This window comes from Callithrix jacchus, chromosome 14, assembly GCF_049354715.1.
Source record: "Callithrix jacchus isolate 240 chromosome 14, calJac240_pri, whole genome shotgun sequence".
NCBI classification, from domain to species: Eukaryota; Metazoa; Chordata; class Mammalia; order Primates; family Cebidae; genus Callithrix; species Callithrix jacchus.
Window position 1 is genome coordinate 32,738,559 of NC_133515.1, and position 26,312 is coordinate 32,764,870.

General features: G+C 39.3%; 1 protein-coding gene across 15 annotated transcripts in view; it reads right to left on the minus strand.

Moving 5' to 3' along the window:
- CTNNA2 (catenin alpha 2) overlaps positions 1 to 26,312 on the minus strand; it is a 1,148,556-nt gene that overhangs the window by 253,128 nt on the left and 869,116 nt on the right. For all 15 annotated transcript variants that reach the window (XM_035273413.3, XM_035273412.3, XM_017964211.4 and 12 more), the window contains one exon: positions 11,468 to 11,548. In XM_035273413.3, coding sequence (XP_035129304.1) covers positions 11,468 to 11,548 — 81 coding nt within the window. The remainder of the gene's footprint in view (positions 1 to 11,467; positions 11,549 to 26,312) is intronic.

A 26,312-nucleotide genomic window follows, 5' to 3' on the forward strand; every position in this document is an offset into this window, starting at 1 on the left:
GATACTACAAAAAAAAAAAAAAAAAAAAAAAATATATATATATATATATATATATATATATATATATATATATATATATCAGGCCAATATCCCTGATGAACATCAATGCAAAAATCCTCAATAAAATACTGGCAAAACAAACACAGTCGCACATCAAAAATCCTCAATAAAATACTGGCAAAACAAACACAGTTGCACATCAAAAAGCTTGTCCGCTACCATCAAGTCAGCCTCATCCGCAGATTGCAAGGCTGGTTCAACATACACAAATCAGTAAATGCAACTCATCACATAAACAGAACTAAAGACAAACATCACAAGATTATCTCAATAGATGCAGAAAACACCTTCAATAAAATTCAACATCCTTTCATGTTAAAAACTCTCAATAAACTAGGTACTGATGGAACATACCTCAAAATAATAAGAGCCATTTATGACAAACCAACAGCCAATATCATACTGAATGGGAGTTTTCCATACTGCAGTATGACAAAAATACCTGTTCTGGGTACAGTTTCTTAAAATGCGGTACCATATGTGCATCAGTAAACATTATGTGTAGAGTAAATTAAACCAAGCCTTATAATTAGGCAGTAAGGAAATTACTGTAGACCTGAAAGACTAAATCAGCAGTATTAAAATGTTCTCCATTTTCTCTAAAGCACTTCAGAGTGCCATAAAAAGCCCATGTCACTGTGATAAACATCAAGAAGAAATCCATTTGGAGCAAGACAACCTAAAAGACAACCACAACTCAAATAGGTCTTCAAATCTGGAGTCCAAGGTGTCATCTCATAAAATTTAAAAGTCAGTCCTTTTGTCACTAATGTGAGAGGAAAAAGAAAGCCATCTGACATTGAGACTTTGCCGGGGAACTTTATCCTACAGCAGGTGCAGTAAAGGTTTTGATAGATAGAGTCTCTGGAGCAGAGCCAGGACTATCAAGAGGTTCATCCATGATGAAGAAAACAGCAACATTATAAATGCAGACGGCATCAGTATTCCTGATTTCCCCTTTGCTTCCAGCTTCAATATGGCTGCTCACACTGCACTATCTTATTTACAGTGACCCTATCTTTATTTACAGCATTGATGTTTCTGTTCATCATGGATTTCTGCATTATTTTTTATTTTTTAAAAGGTTGAATACACTATTATTTATCTTGATTACTGAGCTTTTTGGTAGCCCCTAAAATCTTGCACCTGAGGCTACACCTCACTTGCTTTACCCTTGTCCTTGCCGTGCTCCAGGGAGTACAGGTCTTCCAAGCCCTACAACAAGAAGCAGTGAGCCACCAGACCACTCATTTCTAACCTATGCCCAGAGGAGAGAAGCCTTGTGAAAAAATAAGAAAAATATAAATATACAGAATTATATAAATATATAATTTATAACATAAATTATATAGATATATTATTTATAACATATAAATTATATCACTATAAAATATAGAAATTGGCCTTTGCCCCTGATTCCTGAACCCCTCATTCAGACCTCTGTCCCTGGTTCTTAAAACACGTGTAGATAAGGAGTATTAGGAAAATTTTTTTGTTCTAATATTTGGTCTTTGACCCCAGTACCTGACAGAGAACTCTAAAAATCTTTGTAATTTCCTAGGTAGTAACATTGGAAACAGCTTCTAAAGCCACTGGAATTTCTTCGGTGCAGCATCTTTTATTCTAATGGGTGATTTCTGAAGGGCTCCTGAATAGCCTCAGCATCCAGGTAAGATCGGTTTGCAAGGGAGACCAAAAGTGTAATAAGAAGGTGACAACTTGTAGCCCCACCCACCTCAACCTCCAGAGAGGGGAGGGAAGCTGAAGGTTGAGTTAATTGCCAGTGGCCAATGACTTAATCAATCATGACTATGCAGTGTATAAAAACTCAAAAGGTCAGAATTTGGAAATCTTTTTGTTGCTGAAAAAAAATGGAAGTATAGGGAAGGCGGTATACCCAGAGAGGGCATGGAGGCTCTGAGCTCCTTCCCATATACCTAGTCCTATGCATCTCCTCCATTTAACTGACTGAATGTATATTCTTTATAATAAATAGGTGAACGTATGCAGTTTCCCTGAGTTCTGTGGGCCACTCCAGCAAATTAATTGGACCCGAGGGAGGGATAATGGGACTCACCCTATTTATAGCTGGTGAGTCAGACATATAGGTGACAACCTACTACTTTCAAGTGGCATCTGAAGTAGGAGCAGTCTTGTGAAAACAAGCCCCTAATCTATGGAATCTGAAGTTATCTCCAGGTAGACAGGGTTAGAATTGAATTGAATTGAATTATGGAACAGACAGCTGGTGTGGAAGAACTGTTCAGTGAGGGAAAATAATACCGCATACATTTTGGTGACTAGAGGCGAAGTGTGCTATGGTGACTGTGTGATAGTAGGAAAAATACTATTTTTTTTTTCTATCTCTTACAAGCCTGAAACATGGATTCTCCACCCCTCAAAACAGGTGTTGTCTCTGTGAAGTGGAAAGGTGTAGCAGAGGCCAAAGAGACTGGAGAAAAATTGGAAGGTCTCACAAATCCTCAAATATTCTGCCAGAGGGACTGGGATGAAGTCTGAAAGTTCCAACTATTGGAAACAAAGGCAGTGGAATTCAAGCATGGGAGAATATCAGAAATAAGTAAAAAACGTCTTATGACAGAGATTTTAAGGTGCCACCATAGGTACATGAAGTCAGAATCTCCCAAAATGGAGTCAAATATTTTCATTTTAGCTGCTCTTGGGCTAAGTCTTCTCAAACCGAGTGAGTAACAGGAAACTATTGGATTAGTGTATCCTCACTAATCATGGAAATTATCCTCAAAATATAAGTGGACTTTTTTTTTTTTGAGATGGAGTCTCACTCTGTCGCCTGGGCTGGAGTGCAGTGGTGCAATCTCAGCTCACTGCAACCTCCACCTCCAGGTTCAAGTGATTCTCCTGCGTCAGCCTCCTGAGTAGCTGGGATTACAGGTGCCTGCCACTAAGTCCAGCTAATTTTTTTCATATTTTTATTAGAGATGGGGTTTTACCATGTTGGCCAGGCTGGTCTCAAACTCCTGACCTCATGTATCACTGGCCTCGGCCTCCCAAAGTGCTGGGATTACAGGCGTGAGCCACGGCACCCAGCCAATATAAGTGGACTTTTTAGGCTAGCAACTCTAGCCCTTGAGACAATGGAGCAGAGACATGTGAGTTTAGAAGGGAGGAAAGTTGATAATTGGGATACTTCCTGGGTGTGGTGGCTACATACAGGGGATTCTTCACTCTTTCAGCACCTGTGTGGTGCAGGCTTACTTTATTTTGGGCACTAGGATATTACCTAAAGAAACAAAGATTAGTAAGACATGAGCACTGGCAAAAACAAACAAACAACTTAAATCCACTGCAAAAAGTGTCATAATAGAGATATTTTAAAATGCTCTGGGAGTCTACTGGATAAATCCTGTTTAAGGAATTGGATAAAGCTGTGATGATAAGGTGACATTTAAGCTAAGCCTTGTAGGAAAAGATGTGAGTTTTCTTGGAAGAAAAGAAAAAGGGGTGGTGGGAGCATTCCAGGCAAAAACAACACAAGGGCAAAGGCAGAAGGGTCTGGAAACACTGGCATATTAGACTGCTGGGGCAATCATAACTGGGGTCTAGGAGTTGCCAGGAGGCTGGAGTCTAGGATACTAGTTATGAGGCTATAGCCATAGCCATTTTTTTCTGTGTGAAAAGCAGTGAATTAGGACCAATGGCAGTGGAGAGGAACAACGGACTCAAAATGCATTTAGGAGGCAGCATCAATTGGACTGAATGACTGATGGAGATTTAAGGAATAACAAAAGGCGGAGTTGCATGGGACTGTCACTCTCTTGAAAAGTGGATGACAGCGGGAAGCACATAATTGTGTAGAGCCCAGTGGGGTAAGAGTTTGGTTTTAAGGATAACCTGGAAACTTCTTTCAGCTCAAAAAGAGGACAAAGATGAGTCAAGGGCTTGTAATGTAAACAGAGAAGTGTTAAAACTAACATCACCTTCTTCACAATTTTCCACCCAAGCAAAGAGCAATGTTGAATTCCCTCAGCCATCAGCAGTGCCATCCATGGGAATCACAAAGGAACAACGTGATGAGATCCCAGAGCAAACGGGCTTCCACCAAGGCTGGTGGCGACAGCAGGCATGGCAGAGTCTGCAGGAAGATGACTCACTTTCTAAATTTCAGATTTGTCCAGCCTCCTTGGGAAATGGGGAGATAAAGAAATATCAGCAGGCCTGATGGAAATTTCCCCTGGGAAAGATGATGCCAGAAGCCATTTCAGGTAATAAAAGGTAACCTCAGCAAGGAGGGGTCAAATGGAACAGATATAAGCTGACTGCAAAGATCCACTGAGTACATTCAGGCAGAATCAAGGCGATTAGCTGTTATCATCAGCTCTAGAGACGCCTCAATTCAGGCCATAATGCTAGATGCACAACACACTTTAAAATGATTTCCTTCTCAGTAGCAGTTTTGGATAAGAATTCCAGTCTAAACATAGCCTCCAACAATAAATATGGGCCAACCTCACTTAACCAGGATGGATGTAGTGAAATGACTGTGCTGATAAACAGAAAGGGCATTCTGCGAAACAATTTTTGTTATTTAAAACACCATGGTTGAAAATCTTCTAAATTTCCACCCTTGGGAATTTCAGGCTGAAAAATATGATAGCATTTTTCTTTCATCATCCTACAGTACATCTTCCAGTCTCAGGATCAGGATTATTAACTGTATCATTCTCTTTGCCAAAAATAGAAGAAGGTGTTGGGAATTGAACCAAACACAGACATTATCTGGAACGTATTTTGGGGTAGTCATTGATATTTACTCCTTCCCTTCTCACTTTTCCTTGATTTCTAGGGCCCAGAGAAATTAGCAAAAAAGAATAAATCAGTAGTTGAAGCTTCCACTTCACTGAGAGTTTTCATGTTCATGCTTATATTATAGATCTCTTTGCTCAATATAGTGTACCATTTGATTAAACAATGTTGATCAAGCTACTAGACTCTGCTCTTTGTGTGATCTAGACTTGCTTGTGAAAGAGGTCTAGCCAATGTGCGAACAATCGACCATATGCTAGCTTATAGAAATAAATTGAACCACTTCATGAATTGAACCATGCCTTGACAAGAGAACAGCTTGCCGAAGATGATATTTCAAGAACAGTTTCCAAATTATGAAATAATGTACTTTGGACTTGGCCTAATGACTATTTTCCAGGTAATAAGTAAGCAGTGCTCTGACATTCAGTACTGTTTTATCAGGATTTTCCTAAGGTAGAGGTGGCTTGAATGTACTACCCATCATCAAGGGACATAACCAAAGGATGGCTTTCCATGGTTTTGAGTCAGGAGTACTCTGTCTCTGCTAAAAATACCAAGTGTGTGTGTGTGTGTGTGTGTGTGTGTGTGTGTATTACAGGCACATGCCACCATACCTGGCTAATACACACACACACACACACCACACACACACACACACATATATATTTTATACATAAATACCAAATGTGCATATATATATACACACACACACACACATATATATTTTATATATAAATACCAAATGTGCGTATATTTGGTATTTATATATAATATATACACATTTGGTATTCATATATATGTATATATTTATACACATTTGGGTGTGTGTGTGTGTGTGTGTGTATTAGCCAGGCATGTATACACACACACACACACATACATACACACCCAAATGTGTAAAAAGTCAGGTGTGGTGGCACATATCTGTAATCCCATCTACTTGGGAAGCTGAAGCAGGAGGATCACTGTAGCCTGGAAAGTGGAGGTTGCAGTGAGTCAAGATCACATCATTGCACTCCAGCCTACTACTTACTCTGCTCTGCTCCTCCTGGCATTTTTGATTCTGCTTTTTGGTGCTTCTGATCCCATTTCTTCCTTTCTTTCTTTTGGTCTTGCTGTGTCACCCAGGCTGGAGTGCAATGGTGTGATCTCGACTCACTGCAACCCCTGCCTCCCAGGCTCAAGATATCCTCCTGTCTCACCCTCCCAAGTAGCTAGGATTACAGATGCATGCCACCATGCCTGGCTAATTCATTTTTATTTTTATTTTTAGCAGAGACAGAGTTTTACCATGTTGATCTGGTTGGTCTTGAACTCCTAACTTCATATGATCCTCCTGCCTTGGCCTCCCAAAGTGCTAGGATTACAGGTGTAAGCCACCGTACCTGGCCTCTGATCCCATTTCTATTTACTGTCTTTGAGGTCATGTTTCTTTTATTTCAAATCCCATTTGCTGCATGATCATTTTCTGATCTCCATGTTTCCACAGCAGCTTGACAATCTGACCTACACTCCAAACTTCAGGGATTATTAGCTCTTATGTAGGGTTGCAGTCTAAAGAACACAAACCTTGACACTTGGAGAAACTCAATATTTTGTAATTTATTTTGTTGCCATGTAGATCACTTCATATCCTTATGAAAAAAAACAGATTTAAATCCAGAAATAAGTGATTTAAAAATGTTTTTCTTACAGTGAATTTAAAAATAATTGGCCCCAGCATGAGCAGATGTGAGAAAAAGAATAGAATGCCTTAACATTCTCTTTTTTCTGTAATTGTTCTGGAAAGTCTATAATTCATGTTTTGAGAGGCCAGATACCTAAACATAATTGCACTTTTTCAAAAGAGGATCCAATGAACCATAACAGCTGGAGACCCAAGAGACGCTATATCACAAACAAGAACCATGTTTTTGACATTTACCATAGTTGCTTTTTTCTTTCTTTCTTTTTTTTTTTTTCTCTTCACAGTGCATTTGTGCCAGCAATCCCAAATCCTAGAGTGGTAGAGGTGCTGCTAAAAACCTCAAAGCACCTCTACATATTTATATGAATCTTCCTTCTTCCCCACATGCATTTCCCAGGTACATTAGCATACGGGTGACCCACCTGAATATGTTGGTTCTATGGAGAGGCAGGATGGAGTAAAAGTTATGAGTAAAAGACCCTACAGCCAGATTGCCTGGCTGCAACTTCCACATATCCATACCCTAAATGGCCATGGGTGCTGTATTGGTCTGTTCTCACACTTCTAATAAAGACATACCTGAGACTGGGTAATTTACAAAGGAAAGACGTTTAATTGATTCACCATTCCACATGATTGGGGAGGCCTCACAATCATGGAGGAAGGTGGAAGAGGAGCAAAGTCACATCTTATGTGGTGGCAGGCAAAATAGGGTGTGCAAGAGAATTCCCCTTTATAAAACCATCTGATCTCATGAGATGTATTCACTATCACAAGAATGGCATGGGAAAGACCTGCCCCCTTGATTCAATTACCTCCCGCCAGGTCCCTCCCATGACATATGGGAATTATGGGAGCTATAATTCAAGATGAGACTTGACTAGGGAAACAGCCAAATCATATCAGGTACATTACTTGGCTTCACATCCTCATCTGTAAAATGAGCATAGTGACAATCTTTTAGGGCTAGCGTGTGGATTAAATGTGGTTAATAAATGGAGAGAACTTAGAACAATTCCAGGCACCTTGCGAGGACTTCATATAAGTGGGCTGTAAATTAGTTTACATATTCTGGACAGCGATTTTACAAGCTCTCCATAGTAACTGTTCACCTTCAGCTAGAGTTTGTACATAAGGAATTGGGTCACAAAGGAGATAGCTAAGGCATTTTTTTAGTTGTAATTATTTTTTATTAATCTCGGAAGATTTTTCTACAGTCCTACTTGGAGACATGATCTTAATGAATCAGCCTTTAATCATTCCATCCAATAATATGTTTTGCTTACTACTTTTTAATGCCTTGTTATATTACTATTCTAAGTACTCACCCCAATGTAAAAGCATTCTAAAATATAATTTTTGTTGTTAAAAATGTTTTTATTTTAATAACAGAATTGAGATCTTTGTCAGATTGACACTCACTAAATCTCATTGCTGGAATCATTGTGGTGTCTAGTAAGTGTAAAGGAATAAGAATTAGGCCTCTGATTTGTTTTGGGAGTGAAAGAGTTGCTACGTTTAGCAATACTGTAATGTCATAGATGCTATTTATTAGCTTCTCAGAGAGAAGTGTTTGGGTGCTGATTTGTTTATCAACTTGGAAGAGACAGAGACTAATAAAGATACAAAAATAATAATCAGAATCAACTAGCATCCCTGTAACTGCAGGAAAAATTAAGAAATCATACCTAGAATAGTTCACAGGTGGCACAAAGCAAAAGGGAATAGGGGTGCAGCTGGCAGACACTGACTGAGTCTTCTCTGGGGGATGGATGGACCATGTGGGCCACTAGGCACCCAGAAGGGGCATCAGCCAAGAGCTAGTATTTCCACAATGAGCTGATTCCAGAATCACAGCAGTGACAATAGCTCAGACGCAGGGCCTGCTGTGCTCACAGCTCTAAAATGAGAACACAGTGCTTAAAGCTGGCAGTTATCATCCCCGAAGTCCATTTTAGACTCTAAACAAAATACTCCTTAGGAGGATTCTGCTCTACCACTGCCGCCTGTCATGGGTTTAACTGGCAAGATGGATCAGTTTTAAATGATATCCTTGGGTATCTATAATCTTTTTCACAATTTATAATGCCCTGGTTCCTTGGGATATGTTGCCTCAAGAGAGGAGTTCTACTTACCTGAAAATTCCACTTAAACTGAAATCCTTAATATTCAATTAATCTTGATTTCTTTAAGTATCTACAAGTCTAATTTCACTTTCTTTCATTAGGAAAGTCCAAGATAATGATCATGATTGATTTTATTTCTTTTCGATTTGGTGGCTAAAACTTTTCAAGTGTCTAGGGTCACCCCTCCGAAAAGCACTGCCCAGACTTAGGACTATGAGGAGGAAGCAGGAGACTGAAAGAGCACAACATCACGAATGTTGCTAGAAATCTTTTTTTATAAACTAAAATCTTTGATTTCACCTTTTTCCCCTAGGAGATTTGATATCTCTAAATATTATACAAAGGAATACATGTGTACAGGGAAATGAACATGATCACTGAGGGTTCTCTTTTAGAATCTGCTCTAGCAAACGTTTATCTGTCATTGAAAGAACAGAAAGTATCTCAGCAGTAAACATTTGTTTAAGCCATTAACATTCTCTGAGCCACTGTTGTGGAATGGCTATCAGAGACCCAGGTAGCACCTTGCTATCTCATTACTAGTTACCCAAATCTAAGCTTATGACCTACCTGGGCCAAACAAATTAGTCATTGCATGTTCCATCTGCACAAGTGCTAGGTAGATTCAATTCAGATCAGAGAAGCTTTTGTGCCACTACAGGTGTACATGGAGAGACAGAAGAGATGAGAAGAAAGACAAAAATATCTCAACATATGGGTAGGGATGAAACTGACAGACGGGGACCATCGTTGTTTTAGAAAGGCAGATTGGAGAAGGGAAAGAGGTTTCAACCAAATTCATGGATACGGTGTGAAATTATGCCATAACTGTTGAATCTTAATACCATGAAACAATTCTCCTTTTATTCTACTCCTCTGTATTTTGAAGAAAAGTAAGGAAAAAAATATATATACATGGAATAATTTCAGGGGAGGACACACTCCTTCCACTGCCATCTTATAGGAAGCTCTCCAAGGAGCTTGTCACCTAAGCATTTAAAATTCCACCATAAATTTTTACCTTCAGATTTTACTACTGTCCTCTGCTAAAAAGATTCAAGCCTTTCTAGGAATTGTAACATGAAAGTAAAAATTACTTTTTCATTCTTTTCTGGTAATAATAATAATAAATCCTGCTATGATTGGTCCATGATTGAAAATAGCTGAGGGGGCTTGTTCTTGAATGTAAGAAAAGCAATCACTACTGAGACCAAGGGATCAGGGAAATGGGAGGACCCAGTTCATGAATTTTACCTGTTTGGCAATCTAGCCCAAGGCAAGACCTGGAGATGTCCTCCCACTGCTTTTAGAAATCTGTGATTATCAGTCATTGAGACCTCTGACATAGGAATGAGAATTTCCCTTAGACTCATACAATCTTATACTGCAAAAAAAAAAAAAAAAAAAAAAAAAATTTACAGATCTAGTTTGGCTCCTTACTTTTGGAAGACGAAGAGACGAAGGATCCACAATCAATCACACTGAAAGTTTATCAGCAGAGCTAATACTAAAATCAAGGGCTCTGATATCTGATTCAGTGTTTTCAACTAACCTCCATCCCAATTCCTGCCAGCCATATCATTTCATATCAAATGGGGATATGTAGAGATTCTCTATGAGAGCAAGGAGAGAGGGACCTGGACATATATCCATTTGCTGTTACTTACTAATGCCTGAAAGGACAATGTTGTATTCTGCCTTATGTTTCCCCCTGAAAAGGTTTGTTAGCTGGGGAACTAGAATATTCATATTCCAGAAGTAATTGTGATATCTTCTGAAGGACACCAGACCAAGTGTGTCTACATCTTCAGGTGATGTCATGATAAAAGCCAAGAAGCTCCCCAGCAGTCATCAGAAGTGGTAGGTTCCTCACATTTAAATCATTTCCAAGTTGCTGCTTGGCCATTCTTGCCCAAGGCTCTTGCTAATCTTGTTTGTACTTAACACACTGCAGAAAGAAATGCTGGATGTGGCCAGGCTAATCAGGCCATTTCTGCAGGTGCTGCCATAGCAGTGGCTGGTTTTAGCTGGCTATCACAATTAACAGTGAATGAGGTGGGCATAGCCAAAGTTACAGCAGGAGACAGGATTCTGCCCTGGGCAGAAATCAAGAAGAAGGGTTTTTATTATAACTCAGTGAATGATAGAATCTCTTTCGGAGAAAGAATACTACCAAAGGAAAGAGGATTTCATCATGGACACATATAAAATCAGGGTTCTAAGGCAACATTTACCAGTGTTCATACAACACTTTCAAGGAGAAAAAGGGCCCTGACTGGAGATATCTCCCCTGTAAGAAAAATAGACCCATCAAACTAATGATGTCATTAGCTATTTTATTCCATGCTTCCCAAACAACCATCTGATAAGCAAACTTTCTCCTAGATTTATGTTCCCAAGGGAATATACTGCTCAAAAGACCTTAATTAATCTATGATATCATATTTCTCATTAATCATTAGCATTTGGGTTTATTACTAAATTTCCTGAGAGTTTGATAAGTAAGAACCAGCAAAGATCAAAGACAGGCTCTTGGCATACCTGGATTTGGAAAACTAAAGACCAGATGTAGAGGTAGTGAATTTATCTCGTCTCTACCAGGACAGATTAGATCTGGGCAGTGAGAAGCTGCCTGTTCACGGCCTGTTTCCTTGCTTGCAACTGGCTCATCTTTTTTTTTTGGTATATGTAGATGTTATAAAGAATAACAACCTGAACATCAACTCCAAGAAGACACCCTGGAAAAGGACATTGTTGGAAACCCTGCTAAGTATCATGGACTTAAAGTAAAAACAAAAAACAGTACCTGTCTCCTTAAATCTCTTGTTTTCTTAGTCATCTTATCAATCGCAATGTTGAGAGGATCTCCTTTTTCTTTTCTTCCAGTCTATTAAGAAAAGAGAAATAATTACTGGTTTAGAATATTTAATGTTAGAGACATTAACAGTTCAAAAAAATCAGGAAAACATGAGATGTTGAATTCAACCATTTTTTTTTAAAAGTTTATTTTCAATACATAATTAATAACATATGGGCCCTAAAGTTAGGGCCTCTAAAGTTTTAGATTTAGCCTCTGAAGTTGTTTTTCCTGAATTAAGAATTAAAATTGATAAAAACCAATACATTTTCAGGATGCTTACACATGTGTCCATATTCAACACCACACAAATTTTTGTCCCTTCTTCTCTAGACACTTAGCAGTTAAGTAACTACAACAAGAATGTTTTGGTTTTGCCTTCAAATACAAATGCTTTGTGTGTTTATATTGTGTAAGCACATTTCAGAATAGAAGATAATTGAGGTAGTTAAATCTACATAGAAAAGGATTTTAAGTAAATCACCAGAATTCAGAATTTTATACCAATATTTTTAAGCCATATTGCAACTTCTGTACCAATTTCAAAAGAGATGCTTTACTAGAAAATATAGTCTTGCTAATCTCTGCTCTGTCATGTAGTAGAATGCTAAAAATGATAATAAGCAACCCACAGCTTGAGGTCGTGAGGAAAATTTCTCTTATGACTGTAACAGGCAGAGACAGAGGGGGAAAAAAGTCTTCTTTAATAAATTATTCACTTGGAAGTTTCACTGGTTTCCTATTTCTTTTCTTTTTCTTCTTTTTTGCTGGGTATGGAAAAACAATTAAAACTCAACAGAAAAAAAAAAAAAACCTGTTGCCTTTTTAAAAGAGCAACAAGATCCTCATGGATGGAAAGCTCTATAAACTTTATGGATGACAATTATCTTCCCCTTAAAAGATAAATGTTTTTAAAAACCTTGTCAAATTGATTAAATTATCTGAATTTTAGTCAAATGCTACAGATCGATTTATTTATAATGCTAGTGGCAAGTCAATTCTTGTGGCCTACTCAGTCTCTGTAAAATCATATAGGTTTCTGCAGTAATTGGCATATATGATAACATGTGATCCCAGATCATAAGTTGTACCTAATGGGATAACATGATTTGGCAATGCATAAAAATTACCATCCAACAGGTTTCTAAATGTTCTCTTTCCATGACAAAATCCTGGACACAGAAGGCTGACACATACATACCAGCTTTCCATAGATGGGTTTAAAGTAATCACTCTTCTCAGCTACTTGCTTAATTAACTATTTTTTTCTGAACAAGTGTCTGATGCACAGCCCTATAGGGTTTTCATTAAAAAGCCCAAGCCAAGGCATATGTGCGTATATTTTTAGTCTTCTGAAACCCTACAAGTGCCCATCATCCTTTCCCACTCCCTAAACTCATACACTCACTCTTTCAGATGTAGACATTAAGGTTTGTAAGTAGAAAGAGCTTAAAATACAGTGGCGAACATTTTACAACTTTGAAATATCAGCCTACAAATAGCTCCAAGAAAACAAAAGTATATGGAGAAGACTAACATGCTGCTCTATCTTTCAAGGGAATGTGGTTGCACAGTGAGTGTGGCTTCAATGCTCTGCCTCTCCAAGTTCAGATGTGCCACAAATTCAGCAGCCAAAGGCTATTCCTTTTCTGTTTGGTTCTCTCCTTGCAAATAGGTTGTCTGCCATCAAAATACAGGGCACCTTTGTGGAGCTCTGGGCCATGATCATTCTGAAAATAATCATTTCCTATGGCCTTTTCATTTATTAGAATAATAAACACTTACTTCAGAAAATTAAAAGATATGAGTTTAGATTAAAATGTGGCTACACCATATGGAGGGTAGGTTACTAAACTTTTCAAAGTAAAAAGAAAAATTTGAGACACATTAGATACACAAAATAATTACTAAGTGAAGGTAAATGGCAGACTGGGCTCATTCCATCCTGCCATTGACATATTATATAACTATTTTTCAGATGAGAAGAATGAGGATCAAATGGGCCTGGGACTGGCATGAAGAGAGTGAAAGGGAGAGAGGGAGTATCATTTAGAAGTAAAATTTAAGGTGACACCAAGCAACTCAGTCATCAAGATAAATAATATTTTAATGTTTTATATATATATGTGTGTGTGTGTGCGTGCACGCGCGTGTGCACATATATATATATATATTTATTATTTTTTTTTTGAGACAGTGTCTTGCTCTGTCACCTAAGGTGGAGCGCAGTGGCATAATCTCAGCTCACTGCAACCTCTGCCTCCCAGGTTCAAGCAATTCTCCTGCCTTAGCCTCCAGAGAAGCTGGGATTACAGGCATGTGCCACCATGCCCAGCTTTTTTTTTTTTTTTTTTTTTTGTATATTTAGTAGAGATGGAGTTTCACCATATTGGCCAGGCTGGTTTTGAACTCCTGACCTTGTGATCAGCCCGCCTCAGCTTCCCAATGTACTGGGATTACAGGTGTGAGCCACTGCACCCAGACTAATGTAATATTTTTAAAAATCAAAACTAATGCAAAGAAATCCATGTGAAAATAAAATATCAAAAATTTAAATAAAGACAGAATCCAATAGGGCTAGGATTAGGATAGGGCGAATGAGGTGAGTTGTGCAAATGTGGCATCAGATGACATTTTAAACTTAAAAAAAAAGGGGGTATATATTTACTCTCTAAAAACTGTTTATCTAAAATTCACATTAACTGAGCATCCTGTATTTTTAGGTGCTAAATCTGACAACCCTACCCCCAGGGAAAAGAGTCATGTTTAAGATTGTCACTGGAGTTGTAACAGACACATGTAAGAGGATTGGTTGCCCCATTCTGTGAACAGAAGGGCAACATGTGGGATCTGTATTCCTTCTGGCATCAGTATCCGGCATCTGTAAAACACACATTACTTAGATGAGAGGCATCCTGTTAGTCACTGTGGGAAATACATAAAAAGTGGATAGTCATGATTCTCACCATCAAAGAGCTCCTGATACAGGGGAGTAGACCAGAACACAAGACTAACAAGACCAACAACTGTGCAGAGATTAGCACTCTCTATGACTGAGTTGCTCAGAAGAGGGAGAAGGCATTGCCTTTGGGAAGTCAAGAAATCTCACAGAGGAAAGAGAAAATCAGCTGGACCTTAAGCCCTGGGTAAGATTAGAATAAAAAAGAGAGAGGCACTTTGACTGGCAAAAAGAAAGTCATGTAGACAAGAAGGCAAGATGGGTTCTGGGAGGGCAATGAGTGAAATGAGCCAGCTTTTTCTCCATGATGTGAAGAGATGAGTTTGACTAGCTACAGAGACAACTTATTTTTATGAGAGCTTCTTTATAGTGTCATTACTACGGACTGTATTTTGATCTGCAAGTCCAAAGAATCTCTGGGAATGTTAGTCATTTCATGCCATCTTGTCCAGATTTGGTTTGTGTAATATTTGTGATCTTGGGTTTCTCCAGCCTCGAAGTCTTTGACTGAAAACAATTCGGAAATGCGGTTGACTTGGGTGCCATATTTGTTGTCACTGTACATGAAGGCTGGGGAATGTTAAAATAAGGACTGCCGTTTAGGAAATTTGGGCCGCTGGATGGGATAGTCAATTCACTGGCCCTTTCTTAGCTCCAATTTTTTAAAAATAAGGTATTTGTATAGGAATAACAATAGTAGCTTGTCAACACTCAGCTTTACACAGTCAATGGGGACCTGGAAGCCATTACGTCTCACTTTCCTCAGCTCTATATGTCTAAATGTGGCCATAATTTTAAATTCATCAGTTTAAACTGGACAGAAAGCCAACCATTGAGAGTGAGACAGAGCGAGGAAAAGAGAGAAAGAGATAGACAGAGACAGAGAAGGAGTTGGAGGTGGAGGAAGGGAGAGAGCAATGAGGCTAGTGGGAAGGGAGGAAGAGAGGAGAGGAGACTTGCCCCCTAGTGTCAGCTCCCTATTATTATCCTCCACCATCCTGGATTAGCCATTTACCCCATGGTTTTTAAAAAGTCTGAGTTTTGTCATAAGCACAATGGATAGCCTAATATATGTTCTGTCTTCTTCACAAGGTTAGCAGGATGATCAATCACAATGTCAACGTGCTAGAAACAATAAAAGACATTAAGACTATTCAGGGTAATTAGGAAAGTATTTTTGCTGTGGAAAAGCAATGAAAGAATTGATTTAGAAACTACATAGGAACTATTTTTGGATTACCCGTCCTTCTGCTTTGTCCATCCAGGGAGATAATGTACAAAACCTTGCCAAAAACTGGAATCCCTAAAGAAAAAGTTCTCTCTCTCTGAAGAATGAATATTTGGGGCAACTCATTTTAAATACGTTAACGTATTTCTAAGAGGTGAATTAAGGGGCAGAATCTCCAGTTGAGTCTTTTACACAGTAGGTTCTGGGACATATTTGTCAAGTAACTAAGGATTTGATCATCACAAGCACATTCTAGTTCCCTGAGAATCAACCAGAAGCTTTACCTAGCTCTCCATCTCTGACCCTCCAGGGTCTACGAATTAGAAATACTTTAACAAACTGAAGTGAAAGCAGTTCTAAGTATTTATTTTGACATCACCACCTAATAATAAAGCTGAAATGTGTGATGTTAAGTCAGTCATCCAATTATTCCCTGTTTTTGCTGAACAGAAGGAAACAAAAGCCAATTAGTTGTAACCACTCTCTGCCAACAACCACCTAAGTGATCTGGGAACTTCTCTAGACTCCAGACTTATCATCTGTAGAATGAAAGAGCCAGGGACGAATTATGGAATTGTGAAATATGAGAATCAGAAAAACCATCAAGAGCCTGTAACTATACTTCCATGTTATAGGGAAACAGTCATAGCACTGCAGAAAGGGCTGGGAATTGACAGGAAGTTGAAGTTTTTCTCATCTCTAAAATATGGCTAAGTCCTTGCTTTATGGAATTATTATGAGCATAAAAAGAGATAGGCCCAGTAATGTGTTTGGCCAGTACCTACCCAGCAGAGTTAACTCGGTCAATGTCAGCTGTCTTTCCTTGCCCGCCCCCTCGTTCCCCTCAAAGATAAGGACATCAAGGTCTAGAGAGATGAAGTGACTGATTATGATCACCTGGCTCATTAGTATCTGACCAGCACCTCCAGCCTCTCAGCCAGGGCTTTTTCCATTCCATATCTAAATGATCTCCCTTTTCTAAACTTCCAGGGTTCTATGATTTTACAGTTTCGTGCATTTCTCTTCAAAGGCTACCAATAAAATCTCACTTTGAGGTGTATTTCCTCTGTCACTTTTTGTCATAGACTTTGGATGGCTTTTTTGAACTTCCTACCCTTTTCTCCTTTATCTTTACTGGCAGAGAATGAGTGTGCAATAGAGATAGCCATTTAATAAATATCATTATTAAAAAAAGAATCCGGGCGGGAGTACTCTCCACATTGCTGTGGGCACCTTCCCTAGTTGCCATCTGTTGTGCTAGGGAGGAGCATGTTTATTAAACTTTATTTGTTTTAGTCTTTAAGCATTATTTTACAAAACACATTTGGGGTAGATCCATGGCTTGAATTGATGAGAGTGAATGGAATAAATTTCCTGACTCGAATTTTTAATAGGAGATCTTTTCTTCTCCCATCCTCTGGCTCTCAATTCAAGTCCAGTTTTCTAAAGTATCAGATATTATCTTGAAGACCTTATTTCCAGTTTATCCTTAAACAGAAGGATTAGGCTATTAATATAAATTTCTATTTTTGCAATTAATCTTCAGAAAAGGAACAGTATTTTATTTCACAATTCCTTTTTAATAACACTGCTCTTTGCCCATTTGCAAAATAAAGTCCCCTCCTTTGGCCCACTTTGGATAAGGATCCCCACCCTACTCTCTTACTGTACGAATACCCACCACCCCTTCTGAAATTCTGAAGATGTTTGTAATGGATTTATATCAACATGCTGAACTCTGACTCCTTATAAAACAAAAAGCAACAACAATTATTCATTTATAAATCTCTGAAAATGAGTATTTATTTAAAGACTGTTCCCCTCCCAGCCCCTCATCCTACCCTAAACACATAATCCAGTTCTGTGTGTCTCTCGTGGAAGCCCTGGGAAGGTATATCTACCATCTTGGTGCTTCCACTGAGTCCACGGTTGTGCATCAACCATGTTTCAGGGCACTGTATTAATATGTAGGACGTGCTTATAAGAAGGCAGATGTTGATCACTTCCTTTCTTTCCCTGAAGGGACCTGCACACATGACTGAATGTATAAGGAATCTTCAAAATATTGTGTAGCTGTGACTCTAATACATTGGATGTTTCAGGAGCTAATCAAATGCCCAGTCTTCAAATTGTTGTCATTTGAAAAAAGAGGAAGTCAAAATCATCAGAATGGCAGAAAGCAATAATATGCCATGCACTCTATCTCCAAAGCATTTTGCTGTCATTTAAACCTGTGATATAGACAACAGAGGGGAGAAGAAAAAACCATATATTGATCCAGGAGTCACATTATCATTTTTGGAGAGTCGCCCATCTACCCTCAAGCCCTGCATACAGAAATCATATCCTTATTACAAATAGCACCATTATTTATAGAACCTTGAACATTTCATAATATCTTCATATTATGTATAAATCATAGTTGGAGCATGTGAACCTTTCTAAATATACCTTTTCACTAGCTAAGGACATTTCTCTTGGGGAAAAAAAAAAAAAAAACAGGCAGTATCTATTTAGAATGGATGAAAGTTGAATAGTGGCCACAAAGCAAATCTATAGTCAGGATACTCTCATCACATCGCAACCCAGGGCTTGCTTGGTGTCTGAAGTGGTGGTAGGGATGGGAAGGCAGTAAAGGTGGAAAGGGAAACACTGATGTATCTCTGACTCTTTTCTGCCAGACTACATTTATTTTCAAGGAAATAATCACCAATATATATTGCAAGAAAATGGTAATACTGGTGAGACTTCTAGGCTCTACCCAAGAATAGAGCAACCTCAGGATATGCCTTGGACGATGCACAAAGCAGGACTGGCTCAGGGAGATCAACCCATGTTCTCATCCTCCCATCAAACCATCTGTGTTATTTTAGTAGCAGCCTTCTTGACACCCAACCAAGACTCCGTGGGCAGAGAACAAACTTATAATGATATCCAAACCAGTGAGAATCAGCAGTAGAATCACAGGTGGTAGGTAGAATTATTAGGAGGGAGACATATTTTCCCACTGAGATTGATAAACTGGTAGTAGATAAACCTTGAACTACTTAGGGAGTCTCCAAAACCAGACTCCATAAAAAGAGAAGCATAGCTAAAAGAAGGAGGGGGAGAAAGAGGGGCAGAGGAAGACGAAGAAAGAGACAGGAGGGAGAAACTGCGGCAAGAAAGGGATGAGGAATTGGAGAAAAATAAATTTAAGGGAAGAGGAAGGAAGAGAAGAAAACAGTCAGCTTTTGGAGTCAAATCAAAATGGTTCACATTTTCCATTATGTACTCTTTTATGAATAGTTCATTAGAGCTACTATCACAAAAGTACCATAGACTGGGTGGCTTATGACAACAGGAATTTATTTCTCACATTTCTGGAGGCTGCAAAGTCCAAGATTAAAGCACTAGCAGTCCTCTGTGTCTGGGGAGTTTCCACTTCTTATTCCTAGAAGGCTGTGTTCTTTTTGTGTGTTTACATGGCCAAGGGGACAAGGAAGTCCTCTGGGGTCTCTTTTACAAGGGTGCTAATTCCATTTGAGAGACCTCCACCCTCATGACACAATCACTTATGAAAGGCTCCACTAATCCCTTTCGGGAGACCTCCACCTTCATGACACAATCACTTATGAAAGGCCTCCACCTCCAAATACCATCACAATGGAGGTTTCAACATTTGAATTTTGAGGGGACACAAACATTTCTGTGTATAAAACACACTAACTTATAAAATAATTGTTTTGCTTGTCATTATCTCCTTAGATCCTAGAGTAGTACCTGGAAAGTAACAGGTAATCAATTAATTTTTCTGTCAATGAATGAAACACTTGGCCTTTTAAATCCTGTTGCACCTAAAGCCATAAGTATCTATCCATGGGTTACCTGGTGCCATGAGTTAATAAATGCCTCCATGTTTGTTAGTGTAGCATTTCTGTCAGTTACAAAGAAAGGGGTCTTATTAAATCAGAGATCTTAAAATACGAAGCCACAATAATTTGAAAGCAGAGTGGTGGGGGTCGGGGAGACCTCAGGCAAGGTCTGGAGCACTGCCTGGGGAGTTCACATCTTGGCGGGGCATCCAGGTTCATTCACAGAGTTTTTCCCTAGCCCTAATTACTGACTCAGTCTTAACTCTTAATATCACAGTTCTCCCCTAAATCCAGTTAGTCACTAACCTTGAGAAACTGCCTACCAAAAAAGTCTATAAGGATTTATACTGTTTCTCAAATCTCTCTTTCCATGACACTCACCCACCCCAGTGGAGATCTCCAATGCCCCAGCATCCTTTGTTGATTGCATTCCCCCATTATCCTCAGTATGGTCTGCTAAGATCAAGCTTTAACTTCCTCGGCTCAGTATTACCCAGTTCTTATTTAGATTTTACTGAAGTCCTATTGTTTTTTATCTTTTTTTTTTCTTTTAACTTTTAGGTTCGAGGGTACATGTGCAGGTTTCATATATCAGTAAACTCATGTCACAAGGATTTTGTGTGACACATGTTTTGTGTCTCACACACACATGTGTCACACCAAATCCTTCATTCAGGTAGTGCGCCAAACAGTGCAGATATTTTGTGGCACGAGTTTACCTATATAAGAATTATTTTGCCAGGTGCAGTGGCTCATGCCTGTAATCCCAGCACTTTGGGAGGCCAAGGTGGGTGGATCACGAGGTCAGGAGATGGAGACCATCCTGGCTAACACAGTGAAATTCCTTCTCTACTAAAAATACAAAAAATTAGTTGGGCATTGGGGCATGTGCATGTAATCCCAGCTACTCGGGAGGCTGAGGCAGAGAATCGCTTGAACCCAGGAGGTGGATGTTGCAGTGAGCCGAGATCATGCTACTGCACTTCAGCCTGGGCAACAGAGTGACACTCTGGCTTAAAAAAAAAATATTTTATCACTAGGTACTAAGCTGATCCTCTCCTTCTTCCCACCCCTTTGTGCCCATGTGTTCTTGTTATTTAGCTCCTACTTATAAGTGAGAACATGTGGTATTTGGTTTTCCGTTCCTGCATTAGTTTGCTAAGGATAATGGCCTCCTGCTCTATCCATGTTGCTGCAAAGGACATAATCTTATTCTTTTTTGTGACTGCATAGTATTTCATGGTGTATGTAACACAATAATAGGCATTTAGGTTGAGTCCCTGTCTTTGCTATTGTGAATAGTGCTGCAGTAAACATACTAGTGCATGTGTCTTTATGGTAAAATTATATTCCTTTGGGTATATACCCAGTAATAGAATTGCTGTGTCAAATAGTAATTCTGTTTTTTTTTTTCCCTTGGGCCTATATTTTAGGGCTTCACAATCTGGTCTCCCTCTCATAGTGGTCTAATTCTAATCTATTTGTATTTTCTCAGCAACTCACAAACTTCCTGTTTCTTTATAGGCTCATATTGATTACCTGGCTGAAAGGGGCCATTCCCCTTCTAACTCACAATTCACCTAGCCAGGTTCTACCCGTTCTTCAAAGAAAAGCTCAAAATCCCCCTCCTCTGACCACATCCTTCATGTAGGTAGTGTGCCAAACAGTGCATACATTTACAGTATACTACCTAGTGATACCAAATAAGTTTTTGTGGGGCTGCAGAATAGAACCCAGGCTTTTTGTGGTAGAATATTCCTGGTTTTATCCCAAAGAACTCAGAATCAAACTCTTAAGACATGCTCAGGAAATGCTTGTTTATAGATAGAAAGATAGATGGCCCAGGTAGGCACCTGGTGATAGGGAGCAGGTATGAAAGGGATAGATGATTTGGAAAATATGGAGTCCTAAAAATAAATTTCACCCACTTTGCAATTTGCTGATCAAAGCCATCGGAAGTAGTTGGCACCTGTGTCAGGTTACGATTCTTACTCCTTAATTTAGTTTATCAACACAGGTGTAGTCCTCAGTGATTACCTGCCCGGCAACCCTGCATAAAAGACGTTTTTCATAGTGCCACCCCTCCCCCACCCCAACTTCGGTGATTACTAAAAGCTGGGGTTAATTAACCACATATCCCTTCTAAGCCTGTAAGAGACCATGAACTGAGCAAACTGCTAAAAAATGCCATTTCATCTTTACAGTTGAGATTAAAGTAGTCAAGGCAAAGTGCAAACTCCCATGGATTTTAAACACACATACACACACTCATACCCAAACCGAATACATAATTTACATTTCAATGAAATTTAAAGTTCCATTTCATTTTTAAATGCATATTCCCCAACCCACTCAGCTATAGTTAAAGCTTTCAACACCTAAAGAATCCCTAGAGTCTGGCATTTTCTACCATCTCAAAAAGAGGTCAGTAACTGGGTCCTCATTGCTGAGAATTCACAGAAATCAGCAAACATTCAGGCAGAGGGTTGCCTTAATTTATGGAAAGTTTGCCTATGTGGGGACCCACAGCCTTGGCCTCCCTGTGCCTCATTTACCACTCTTTCTATCAAGAGCCAATTCACGTTGTAATTCCTCCATCACCCCTTCCCTGCCCTTCCAGTTCACAGAAACCCAGCCTCTTCTGCGTGCCTATAGCCATCTCTACCCACTTATTTGGTTCTTTATGAATGATTTTCACCAAGGAACTCATTATATATTGTGCAAACCTCTTGCATTGTTCATTGAATTTCCTATGTCACATGGTATACAAATAGCATAAGCTGCATCATTACAATCCTGTAGTGTTCAGAAATTTGTCATGAGCGTATATATATATATATTATATATATATATATATATATATATATATAATATCCAATTAAAGGCACAGTCGCCCAAGGACAGGAAAGTGTCAGACCATTACATTTCCTCGAAACTCTGAAGGTTCTGGCACAGTGCTATACACAGAATAGGTGCTAAGTAAATTAGAAATATGTATAGATATGTACCTATAAATATGTATTGGCTATGAATGGAGTAATTAGTATTCTAGCTGCTTGGCTTAATTAAATGATACAGATCTTTGGAGACAAGGCTAGGTGCAGAGGTGGAATTGGCGGCTTGTTGTGTCTTCACCAACAGTAGCCTCATATTGTTGCCTATGTTCATCCCCTTCTTACAGTTTCTACACTCATTCTCTTTCTTCCCTGCTCAAATCCCTCCCCTATGCAGGAAAAAGACAGAAATTCCTAGGAGTCAAAGCCTTTGATTGTATGCATAGTATCAAGATGTATATACCCTTGGAAGAAGAGGCACAAAGAGTAAATGGCTTTTATCAAAGTCCTGAGAGGTGGGAGTAGATAAGCTTGAAAACAGTAGGAACTGAAAGAGAACAGATTTGATCAAACAGTGGTTCTAAGAGATGAGAAGAACCCTTAATGGAACACAGAGGCAGGATGTACTTGAGAACACCTGGGACCTTTCCCACTGCTAGCCCCACAGCAAAGGAAAGTGAGGAAGACATGTGGGTGCCAGTGGGCAGAAGAAATACAACGTTTAGGAGCACCAAGGACTCTTTGCCTCCAAGGAAATCCCAAAGGTATCTCCATTCTAGTGCCAGAGCTGTTTTACCTCCCTAAATCAACTCTGACCTCTCTTCGCCTTTGCCAAAGCCTATGAGGATGACCTCTTCCTGTCCACTCTCGCAGCCCCACCTGTCAATCCCTCGCTTAGTTTTCTCCCTTTAATATCCCCCTCCAAAATTGGCAGCACTGTCTTCAAAGCAAACACACAGGTCTCAAGCACTTTAATTCTTAACATTATGAGGGAACTAGCAGAGAATCATGTTTTCTTTTTAATTATATGGACAGTCAAAACACCCAAAGAAATATTGTAGCTATTTCCACACTAATAAACCTCAATGTAGAGCTGCTAACCTTCCTGTTAGCCCACTTATGTTGTCTTTGCTTTCTTTGGGCAAAGCTTATCAAGCTCTTTGCTCTTCCTCCACTTCCCAAATGGATTTCTAAGCTGGGGAAAGGCCAGGCTGCCCTCAACCCCAGCACCAATGCCCAGGAGACTACCACCTCCTGAACACGAAGGAGCAAGCCACTGGCACTCCTCAGGCTTAGGTGAATCAGGGACCTCACCAAGCATGCTTGGAATCTGTCATACTAGTACTATCTCCTGGGGCATTCCCTCACACTTGGAACCGATGAAAACTTTATGAGGCAAAATGGAATTTTTGTAGCATGACAGTTAAAAATTAAACTAAGTAGAAAGCAGGCCGAAACCCTGGAACACATGTCTCACATCGTCCCAAATATTTCTCACTATGTGGCTCCCATAAACACCATCTGCTGTGTTAATTTGTAAAGAATTACAAGGTTCTTAAAATTACACTTTGCTCTCTGTAGCGTACACTGTGTCTATGAAGGGGGAGACTTGAGAATGCATATTACATTCAGTCAGATGCTGAGATCTTCCTCCCTGTGCTGGGATCTAGCTTCAAGTTTGCTAAGTCTGCATGGAATCTTAAGAAGTGCATTGTATTATCTCCAGACCAGCCATAGGGAAAGTAAAGAACCAAAACAAAATAAAATACACTCAACAAAACCCCTTGCCTGGGTTATAATCCTAGAAGCTTATACCTTTTCAAATTGTGTATCTCACATTTCGCTGGATTCTTCTGACAACACAAAGTCTTTGGTTTGTACGTGAAAGAGTCTGAATAGCCAAAATTAGAAGAGACTTCTGGGGAGAGATTTGAGTCTCCATTTCCGGCTCCTGACCTCCAAGGCCTCCTCAAAGTCCTGGGGGGTGGCTGAGAGTTGCTTAGTTCCTCCCTGTCTACTTAGAAATCCCGAAGAGCAACATGTCTTCCCAAAAGTACATCTCTAACAATACAAGACATTGGTGAATGGCTGCTAATGAAAACTTTCAAGTAAATTAAGTCCACAGGGTGCTGCTGGTTAAATAGTGATAAATGGTGGCTAAAAAATGAGAAAATAAATAGGAGAGTCTTAGACTCAATAGTCCATAGGCTAAAAACTGTGAATATGAGATAGTTATAACACTAGGTCCCTTTGCCAAAGACTCTGTTTCAGAATCTCTAGGGTAGGGCAAGGAAATCATCCATTTTGATAAACATTTTTAAATTATAGATAAATCCTTGAAACAGGATGACAGTTCAATGGGTTCCAAACCAACACTCATTTGATTAATCAATCTCTGCAACTGTGGCCTAGGAATCTGTATTTTCATATTTCCTTTGAAATTCCATTGTTCAACCTAATTTGGGAACTGAATTCTTGCAACCATTTACTAAAAATACACCTGAAATAGAGCCAAAATCCACAATTAACACAATTCTGCTTAATTCCCGGTGAATTAGTCACTCTATCTAAAAAACATGAGATTCTAAATCAAACCACTTAATTAGAAGAGAAAAACCATACTTTATGAAAAACTAAAACAATACAGACTAGGCATACCCTGTAACAACATTTCAAAACAGTCTCTGCACAAAGAAAGAAAAAGCTATACTAGCTTCCCAAATTCTTTGCCTGTTGTTGTCATATCTACATGTAGACATCAAATAAGGTTAGCTGAGATGATAGACAAAGAGATAAAAGTGACTGCTGATCTTACTAAGGCATAAAGAGCTTAAGAAACTTTTGCAAGTTTATGAAAATAAAACAAAAAACAAAAACCAGAATCCTGATCCAGGCAGTATTTCAGAGCTTCTGCTGGTAAACCTGTCTACACTATGCTGATTTCCTCACATTTTCTGAAAATTTACTCTCAAGTTCCTCTTCCCACGCTCCCAACCTTTCTGTTCCCTTGCAATTATGCCCCAGCTCTCAGGAAGAAGAATTTCTCTGAGCACCCCATAATAATCTCCTATATCCCACATCTGCCCTCTTCCCTATCCTGAAGCAGCCTCTACAGCCAAGATAAAATCCTACATCTCCCTGACCCCAGAGCCTACACAGAACTCCCTGATACCACGACAAATCAGTCCTTTCTGATGCTGGGCAGTGGCACCCCCCTCAGACAAATCCCTGAATATCCTTCTTGGGGAAAGCTGGCACTGAGTGGTCTCACCCCACATCCCTCATAGTCAGATACCTGGCTGTAGCCATTCGCTGTCTTCCAAGCCCTGATGAAAAATGTAGGAGGAGGCCGAGCGCGGTGGCTCACACCTATAATCCCAACACTTTGGGAAGCTGAGGCAGGTGGATTACCTGAGGTTGAGAGTTCAAGACCAACCTAACCAATATGGAGAAACCCCATCTCTACTAAAAATACAAAAAATTAGCTGGGTGTGATGGCACATTCCTGTAACTCCAGTTACTCGGAGGGAAGCTAAGGCAGGAGAATTGCTTGAACCTGGGAGGCAGATGTTGCAGTGAGCCAAGTTTGTGCCATTGCACTCCAGGGCAACAAAAGCAAAGAGCAAAACTCTGTCTTACCAAAAAAAAAAAAAAGGCAGGAGTAGTGCTAAAGGTGGGTTCTTGAAGTTTCTCTGTTCACTCAGAATAAGCTGAGCTGAATAAACTACTGTTCCTTCTAATTACGTCATCTGCCCTAATGGAAAACTGGATTTTTAACACTCAGTATAAGAAACTATTAGAGTAGGTTGAGAATAACTCCTAAATTGTCGATGATGATTTGCCAATTGTATATACAACACAGTAAAATTAAAACGTTATCATATTTTGCATTTGAATATATGTGTATATGAATGAATGA